The following is a 9,790-nucleotide window of genomic DNA, read 5'->3' as shown; positions in this document are numbered from 1 at the left end:
TACAATACTTGGCCTGGTTCATATCCTATTAGGGTGGGTGTCAACGGTCTGGATTGTCGACGCTTTGGATGGAGCGGAAAACCAGCTCCTCCCAAAGTGACGCCCTCTTCTGTACGCACAGCGATTCTAGATGTGTTCATGGCACACATCCAGAATCGCCGCACCCTATACATAGGACCCTGTTATTTACCTTGCGGCGACACTCCGCAAACAGTAAACAGACATGCTGCGTTCTTAAAATACACGCCGCATGTCTAAACGCAGGGCCGCCGATGTGTGCGAACACGCATAGTGGAGACAGGATTTCATAAAAACCTCCATTATGCTGTAACATCTGGACGCTGCGGGTTGAACGCTGTGGTTGTAATCCGCCCCGTGGGCACATACCCTTAGGGTTTGTGCAAACGATGAGACGCTTCACATTTACAGTGTCAAAACATGGTGTCTTCCAGTTTCAACAAAGTTAATGAAATATACAGAAGTCTCAGGTCCACTGTGTTTATTTTAATCAGTGTAAGGCCATGTTCACACGTCCAGCATTTTACCTCAGTATTTGTAAGAGAACCAGGAGGGGGGAGAAGTATAGTAGAAACAAGTCACCACTTCTGTATTTTTCACCCACTCCTGAGGTAAAACACTGACCGTGGCCTAAAACTGAACTGCTGAGAGTGTCAAAGCCACAAGTTGTTTTTTTTTTTGAGTTTTGTGCATATGTGACCCACAGACTTGCAAAAGCACACAAATTCCGCAAAAAATAAAAAAACCACACACGTGTGTTCTTAGTGCGTTTCCACAGCAGAATAAACACATTGACAACACTGATACTCCAGTGGATTAAAAAGGCAAATATCAGTAAATACAAAAAAAAAAAAAAAAACGCAGCGTCAAAAACTGAAGTAACCTAGATAATGGTCATGATTAAGGGAGCTTAGTCTCCAGAAACACATTGAGATTCTTACCCATATGGTTTGTGCTGAAGTCTATCCTCTATGCTTTAAGTTTGTGAATAAAGAAAACTTTTACGGATTCAGTGAAGCTGGACATTCTCTTTTTTAAGCTAATTTACCTCAGAGGTGCAGAAAATCTGCCACAGCAAAAACTCATGGTGGGAATGAACATTTACCATGAAGTTTCTATTGCATCCATCCAGCAGAGGTCATTGATGTACCTTCGCTATCCCCAAGTGTCTGAGGTCACAATATATAATGCAAAGTTTCTCCTCATGACCAGTTAATATACGATTGCACCAGCCACATGCCATGCCTAATAAAATGGCCGAGTGTGCATTCCCGATCACACTCAGCCAGTAGTTATCAGTAAGAGAAATGCATCCATGTCCACTTGTGCGTGCGGCACATGTCTGGTAGAGCCTTTTCCATGGCACCTGAAGCCTAGCAGTAGTCAGCCACTTAGTGCACAGGAATTTCCTCACAGCCCTGTAGTACATACTGCCATTGACCTGCTGTACATACTTCACATTCCTTCAAGTAGATATTAAACATGGAATGCCTACAAACAGCCATAACACAATGCAACACCATTACACGTGTAACCAGATACTGGTTCGACAAGTTTTGCACACGTGTCCTGATATCATGCAAGTAAACTGAAGAGTTTCTAAATTAGCAAGTAGCACAACATCAGGCCTGTGTTACATAACCTGTAATAACCCCTCATTCACATGGATTACACTGTATAGCTAGTAGCTGCACCATAGATGACAGACAAAAATGGCTGCCATTTTTTTAGGCTTTACATATCAGTTAGATCCTGAACACAAGGCGTTTACAGGGTCAAAATAAAATTGGGGGCAACTAATGATCTGGAAAACTAAGGCCGATAAAGCCATTGTTTATTTGTGATCGATTAGTCATGTCTGTTCTGTGGACAGCAAAGCTCTATTAGGAGGATAAAAAGTTAAAAAAAAAATCGTTGTAAACAAAGCAGACATGGCAGGAATCACACGTGAACAATGCCTCCCTTTATCCGTAGTCTGCAAGATCAGTCTTCAAGGACATAGTCTGACATCATAATTACATAATTCCAGGAGGGCACATTCTGGAATATTCTATACTATAACAGCATAGTCAATGTTTCACTATACGCTAATGCCCTTTTCATATTCTGAATATTACTTTTGTTAAAACTAGTCAGATTTTTTTTTTTTTTTTTTTACTTTTGAGTTGCAGTGAAGTATACAAAAAAAACAAAAACAGTTACACCAAGGTAGAATAGTGCACGTTGCAGCTCTTTATTGACATTGGCAAATTAAAATAGAATAAATTAACAAGTATTTTCTCAAAAAAAGGTTTTATACAAAAATACTGTCAAAATTTCCTAAAAAGCTTTCAAACACAGTAGTATTTTCCATGAACTAAATTAACTATATTAGCACAGTGTCAAACATTTTTTTTTATTTTTTTTGGAGGGAGGAGGGGGAGCATTTGTGAAATGTTTACACTGATTACATTCCACCCTTATTGTTGTATGTACATGGGTGAAACAAGTAACACAGGAAAAAATAAAAATTAAATAACAGTAGGACTTCTCCTGATCCAGCAAGGCATGGCCCATATTGTTAAAACTTCCAGTTAAAATAAAAAAAATAAGTGGTGAAACAGCAATGCATAGATTTAACTGAAGCAAAATGGCAGCACTAGTGCAGCAATGGATCTTGCTGCCGAGGTTCATGCAACCAACAATTTTCGGTCATGTTGATGCAGAAAAAGAAAAATTGGAAATGGACTTTGTCAAAACACGGACGACTTGATACGACAGGAGACAAATCTGCTGAAACACCCTATTTGCAGAAATAGTGGCTCAATTCACAAGGCAGTGGGAGGGGGGAGTCAAGAATAAAAATGTGGGAATCAAAAGGGAAAAAAAAAAATATATATAATATATATTCTGTACAGATTAATAGTGGACTCTGGAAGCAAGATTCGGTGTCCAAGGAGGAATGTTCAATTTTTTTCTTTTTTTATTCCAGGCCTAACAGCTCACTCTGTTCGGCTGCTGTTTGCAAACAAAGTCCGTCATAAAATCAAATTCGTTCTGTCCCAGCCATAGCTCTGGTAATTCTTTTATACGATCCAAACCCATTTCTATCACCAAGGACATTAGAACTTCCTCATCGATGAAGTCCGTGTCGATAACGCTAGGAGGCAGCATTGCTGCAGGGACGTGGCTGACTGACGGAGGCATGCCAGTGCTGTGCTTTGGATTGCAGTCTCTGAAATGCTGGTTTGTCCCATTTATCTGATGATTTGCAGGATGCAAGTCTGGCATATAGTGGTTGTGTTGGTAAGGATGATGTGTAAAATATTGGTTGTTCAGCTTCTGGAGCTGCATACTAGCGGTAAGCTGCGCTCCTTGATTTGTAACATGGGCTCCCATGAACTGTGAATTGGTAAACCTTGCCGCCGGTGCCATGCTGCCATTAGGATGCCCACCGTTTACATTCCCGGCCACCATGGCATGCCTGATGCCATTGTTAGAGTTCATATTCCCTGTGCTGTAGTGCATGTGTTCCCCCATCAGGCTGTTAAAGGCAAGTTGTTGCTGCTGCTGTTGCTGCGGATGGTGAGGATTTGGAAATTGACCCATTCCCATCCGATGAGCAGGGTGGTGGTGAAGACCATTTGTTCCATCTGGAAACCGACCATGATTCATCGCCATTATATGGTCTGCCATCGTACACCTAGGAAGAGAACGGAGAAATGAGAGAAATGTAAAATGCCGCCTGACACACACACAAAACAATTGACACCGAATCTAAGGCATCTGATCTCTCAGCCTATCTAGGCAATGATGAATTAAAACACAGAGCAAGTGTCACCATCTGCAGAACTGCTCTTTCCAGCCTACAAGCACTTGCTCATCGGCGCTCGTCTCCTGCATTATGCGCTCGGCTGCTGATAACATGTATACATTACCTTTCAATCGCTGGAAAAATTCATTGCCCAACATGACATTAAACAGTACGACTGGAAACCCCTTGACACGAGTGACAAAGGCATAGGCACACAACGTCTTCAACACTCCCAGCATTGCATTCATTACACCCCAGTCACCGCACTTCAGCGCTTTACAGTCCTACAAAAGCCGCTCCATAATCTCATTGCTAATCATTAAAAGGTTACGCACATAAGCGGGCGATCAGTGAAGTATCAGCCGTCCCCACAGCGAAATGAGCATAGATCCCCCTTGCAGCAACCATGACAGATACATTATAGAAATATTGAACTTCCTACAGCAGGAGATGGAGGAGGAAAGCAGGCAGTGAGGGGCTCAACAATGCAAACAAAGGTACTACATCATTAGCAAGTCATGCCCATATGCTGAGGGGCTGCAGCCTGATGTGTTCATTTACAAGATGCAGAACCCAAGTGGATCAGCATTTAAAGGGATTTAAACCCCAGCAGGGGCACCACTACACCACACTGCCCACTTAAATAACTTACTACCACACTGAGTAGATCACCAGCAGATCAACTTTCCCATCACGCACTAGAATGCCAAGCAGATAGAGAATAGGTAACCTGACCATTGCAGCAACTTTTGCCATGCACTGAATTATTAATGATGGCACTGCCATCTCCATAGAGCCCAGGCACAGGAGACAATGAGCCCTGCTCGCCCGATCGCCTAGCCAGCAGCACTTACCCCTTGTGAGCGATCCGAAACTGCTGCTTGGATGGGGAGATCCCAGCATACAGGAGGGATCCGCAGATCTCTTTTGTGTAACGCGATCCTGCTGCAGAGCTGCCGTTCCCTCACTCCTCAGCGAGAGGCATCGGGGCTGCCAACAATGAACTGTGCTTCTTCTTCCCTGCTTGTTAATATAGGATTGCAAAAGGGAGGAGCAATGGGGGGAGGAAGAGGAGAAAAAAAAAAAGCCTAGCAGGCAGGCAGCAGAAGTAAAACCTGGATTAGGGATAAACACAGCCGGAGCTGGAGGAGATCCAGCAGCCCTGATGCTGCTCTGCTGTCCTGGTGGTGACACGTGGGAGCTGCTGCTGCCTGCCGCCACTAGGGGTCTTTATCCTCTCCCCTTTGTATGCAGCAGCACTGACAACAGCCTCAACATCCACTATTTAGCAACTGTGTGCTAAATAAAAGATAGGCTATGATAACATGATGCATTAAATGTGCTGAGCAGCAGATGGTAAGTGCCATGTATTGTCCTTGGGTGTCTCCTAGTGTTAAAGGGACAGGGCACCTAATGGAGATGCACACACATGGTGACAGTGGCAATGATGAGAACAGCACTACACACACACAAAAAAAACAACCCCAAAACTTTATATCCTGACATGTAGTGGAAAAAAAGTCAAATGTCCATCAAGTTCAACCGAAAGGAAAGAGTATATAGATAATCAGATATATAGTGTTCACATATACAGTATGCCCACATGTTTTTTTTTTCTAATAACTGAAAAAAATGCACTCAATGATAACATTAAAAAAAAGGATACAGGATATATGTATGATGGCTGGGGTCCTGCCAATCTTGAGACTAGGGGTCCCGTGTCATGCATTTAACTGGAATATGGACATCGCATTAAGTAATAGAGAAGGCTAACGTCAGTGCTCGGCTATTTCCTTTAGACTTTAAAGGGGTTATGTGCTACTGGACAAAGCTTTATTACTTGCTCCAAAGTGCTGTATAAATGAGAAAAAAATGTACACTTATCTACCAGACTGGTACCCCTCCTTCGCTCTCAGGCCTCAGGGGTCTCCTGACACAGTGTCATGTGACTGTTGCAGCTAGTCTGTGACTGTTGATTGGCTTCAGGGTTCATGTTTCTGTCTGATCGGAATAAATACTGTTTTTTACAATCATGCAAAATTCCGAATTAGAAGCCACTGATTGGCTGCAGCAGTCACGTGACATTGTCATGAGAACGGTAGGGAGCATAGGTCTCAAAGTGAAGGAGCAGGAGGTTAGTATCATTATTTTGTTAGGGTGGGGGCTGTAGTAATATTCTTCTGCTGATAAAACAGTGATTTTATAAAAGCTACAGCAAGCAGTCCAGTAAGCGATACATAGCTGGAATCAGATTAGATGACAAAAAAGGAGTATTATGGCTGCACTCACTTCCACATTAGGAGGTTAGGCTAAGTTCACATTTGCGTATCTGTGTGCAGCGTATCGTCTGCATGCGATGCATGCCAAAACACATGCAAACGCATGTTTACGCAGCGGTTTTTATCCGCATCAGCTTACGCATGACGGCAAAAAACCTGCTGCGTGTGCATGTGTTTGTATGCGTTTTTGCCTGCGTTTGCGTTGTTTATGCGCATGCGTTCAATATTTCCAGGAGAGCATGTCTCAAAACAGTTCCTGGACATGCACAGTCTTACATAAGCAAGTGTATCGAGAGCATGTGTACGCATGTCCTTGCGTACCAATGCGTTTCCAATAGACAGTAATGCGTTTTTTTATGCACTCAATCCGTAATCATCCGCATGCGCATGATTATGCAATATTTGACGCCTCAAAAAATGCAACATGTTGCGTTTGCCAGACACCGCCGCACACCGCGAAACGATGCATGCGTACCCATCCACATGCGAACGCATGCAAACGCATATCCCTGCGTACACAATGTTAAAGATATGTACGCATGATGCATGCGGATCTATGCGGATCAAACGCTGCGCACAGATACGCAAATGTGGACTCGGCCTAAAGGTACATTCACACATAACGATTTCATTAACGATATCGATGCAACTTCACGCTTTTTGTGACGTAGCAACGATCCCGCTAACGATCTCGTTATGTGTGACAGCGACCAACGATCAGGCCCCTGCTGGGAGATCGTTGGTCGCTGGGGAATGACCAGGACGTTTTTTTGGTCGCTGATCACCCGCTGTCATCGCTAGATCGGCGTGTGTGACGCCGAGATGTGTTCACTGGTAACCAGGGTAAGTATCGGGTTACTAAGGGCAGGGCCGCGCTTAGTAACCCGATATTTACCCTGGTTACCATTGTAAAAGTTAATAAAAAAAACAGTACATAGTCACATTCCGATGTCTGTCACGTCCCCCGCCGTCAGCTTCCCCGCACTGACTGTCAGCGCCGGCCGTAAAGCAGAGCACAGCGGTGACATCACCGCTGTGCTCTGCTTTACGGCCGGCGCTGACACCCTCAGTGCGGGAAGCTGACGGCAGGGGACGTGACAGACATCGGAATGTGACTATGTACTGTTTTTTTTTTTTACTTTTACAATGGTAACCAGGGTAAATATCGGGTTACTAAGCGCGGCCCTGCACTTAGTAACCCGATATTTACCCTGGTTACCCAGGGACTTCGGCAGCGTTGAAGACAGTTTCAACGATGCCGAAGTCGTTCCCCTGATTGTTGGTCGCTGGAGAGAGCTGTCTGTGTGACAGCTCCCCAGCGACCACACAACGACTTACCAACGATCACGGCCAGGTCGTATCGCTGGTCGTGATCGTTGGTAAGTCGTTTAGTGTAACGGTACCTTAAGCCAGCAATGTGATGTCATGTTTACTGATACCTGCTGGGACACATGTTCTACCTGCCATTTTGATGGAGCTACTTGAAACTGGTGTGAAAAACTTTGCAACTATTCAAAGTGTTTTATGGCTTAAACACTTTGTTGGGTTGGCCCCACTGTAAACACGGTGAGGAGCATGTAACACCATTTTTTTTAAATTAAAATAAAGTTCTGGCACATGTAGCTTAGTGTTTATTCCAGTTTTAGTTTCTTTTTGCGTACAAGAAAAAGCAGACAGTTTTTTATCCATGTTTTAAATCCGATTTTCATCTATTTTTGGTCTGTATGTTAGTTTTTATCATTAGTGTGGCATCCATTTTTTCAAATACATAAAAAATAAGCTTTTCTTACCCATTAGGCCGCGTTCACATGGTCATACTTTGGGCTCCTTTTCACTTGCGTGAAATACGGCCGAGTCTCGCAGGTTAAAACCCGGCTCTGCCGCCGGCACCCCAGAGCGGAGCGTGCGGCCGCACAGCAAAACATGGAGCTGCACGCTCAGCTCTGGAGTGCCGGCGGCAGAGCCGGGTTTTAACCTGCGAGACTCAGCCGTATTTCACGCAAGTGAAAAGGAGCCCTTAAACTTATACCCCAATATAGTGCGGCCCGGTCCTATGGGCGTTGCTGATCTTGCTTCAGCACCTCCTCTCTTCCCGCAATTGCCATCCTCCTGCTTACTTCACGTGGATGATGCGTCCTCCGTCATCCACACAGTGTCCTCCAGGTGTACTTCCTTCTGCCTTAGGCCGGGATCACACATGAGAGAAACACGGCCGAGTCTCGCGTTAATACCCGGCCCTGCCGCCTGCCCTCCGGAGCGGAGCGTGCGGCTCCATGTATTGCTATGCGCCGCACGCTCCGCTCCTGAGTGACGGCGGGAGTGCCAGGTATTAACATGCGAGACTCGGCCGTGTTTCTCGCATGTGTGATCCCGGCCTTACACTGTAATGCGCATAAGCCAGCTTTACTTTGGGGTCATCGGCGCTCTTTGCATTTCCCGCAGTACTCTGCTCTGCCCGTCATCCACACGAAGCAGGGTATGAGGACAGTGCTTGTGACAAATGAGTATACGCTGCAGGAAGAACAGAGTCTCCCATCGGACCGCACTGTATGAAAGGTTTTTATTACACTATGCAGAGGGGATTGTGGATTTATGCACAGTATACTAGAATAGTGTAGACGCTTTAATGGTGGAGGCCATACTTTACGTTGGGAAAACCTGGTGATAGGTTCCCTTTAAGCACTTAAATATCTACACTGACATAAAATTTACTACATACAATGTTTTTTTTTTTATTATTTGCAGCATTTTTTGTTATTGTTCCTTAGTCAGGGATTTTTTTTTCTTCAAAACAATGCATTCTGTGGGTATGGTATTTTTGTCATGTTTTTTTTTTCATGCTTCTTTATAGATCTTGAAAAATGCACATGACATAAAAGACACCAATAAAAGCTAATTTAAACAGTTCTATGAAAAAGGCTTGACTTCCATAGTGTTTTAAAAAAAACTAAGTATAAAGCGAGCTTAGGGTTAGGCTATAGGTGGGAGAGTATATTTCATGATGTTAAGTTCAGACCCCCCCCGGGATCATCACTTTCTCTCACCTTCGGGCACTTTTTTCATACATATGAATGAAACAGGTGTATGCGCTGCACTTTTCAGTCCTCCTAGTAGGATAAGTGATGCAGAAATGACTGTTTCCCAGTACAGTATGTTGACATGTGGATATCATAAGGTTCTCTGCTGCCCAGAGCTATGACTTGAACACACAGCCGTAGTATAGAGGCCATTTCTGTTTGCTCTGCGCTTTCTGCCTAGTAAAGGTTATATCAATCCCCAGGTTAACAAAAAAAAAAGAATTTCTAAGAATTGTTAATGTTCAACCAGCGCGCCACACTGACGTAAACGTACTGTATGCCGCCCTTGTCTGTGTGTATAGGTCTGACAAACGCGGCCCCAAGAAATGTGATGTTGTTGTTACTTAGTGATATTGTCTGCGTGCTTCCTGTACTAACTGTCGACACTAGAAGCGTTTTCCGCAGCTGATTGCAGGCGGTCTGACTTCTCCGCAGACCATCTTTATACAAACATGATCCCTATATACAGCATGTGGCTCTGCAGTGTTTGCTTCTTGCTAAGTTCCAGCTTGGCTTCTCTGCAGTATTTCTGGCATGAGGCGTCTGTGCTCTGTAAACAAAAATCAGAGTCACAAGTCACCAAGATCCACCTCTTACATACACATTTACTGCCCTTCATCCGG

At 44.2% G+C, this 9,790-nt stretch overlaps 1 protein-coding gene across 1 annotated transcript; it reads right to left on the bottom strand.

Moving 5' to 3' along the window:
- Window positions 1-2,227: 2,227 nt before the first annotated feature.
- On the bottom strand, window positions 2,228-4,803 carry CITED2 (Cbp/p300 interacting transactivator with Glu/Asp rich carboxy-terminal domain 2). Its single transcript, XM_069725931.1, has 2 exons — window positions 4,666-4,803; window positions 2,228-3,700 (listed from the first exon to the last, which is right to left on the bottom strand). Exon 2 carries the CDS (start codon window positions 3,691-3,693, stop codon window positions 2,992-2,994), a length of 702 nt encoding a protein of 233 aa, XP_069582032.1. The 5' UTR covers window positions 3,694-3,700; window positions 4,666-4,803; the 3' UTR covers window positions 2,228-2,991.
- Between the last annotated feature and the right edge of the window lie 4,987 nt (window positions 4,804-9,790).

The sequence above is a fragment of the Ranitomeya imitator genome, chromosome 5, assembly GCF_032444005.1.
Source record: "Ranitomeya imitator isolate aRanImi1 chromosome 5, aRanImi1.pri, whole genome shotgun sequence".
In the NCBI taxonomy this organism is placed as follows: domain Eukaryota; kingdom Metazoa; phylum Chordata; class Amphibia; order Anura; family Dendrobatidae; genus Ranitomeya; species Ranitomeya imitator.
Note: the sequence above shows the minus strand (reverse complement) of the source record. Positions and strands in the feature narration are given on the sequence as shown.

What these genes read in the sequence shown, in the direction of transcription:
- CITED2 (XM_069725931.1), bottom strand. Translation starts at nt 3,693, where the DNA reads ATGGCAGACCATATAATGGCGATGAATCATGGTCGGTTTCCAGATGGA.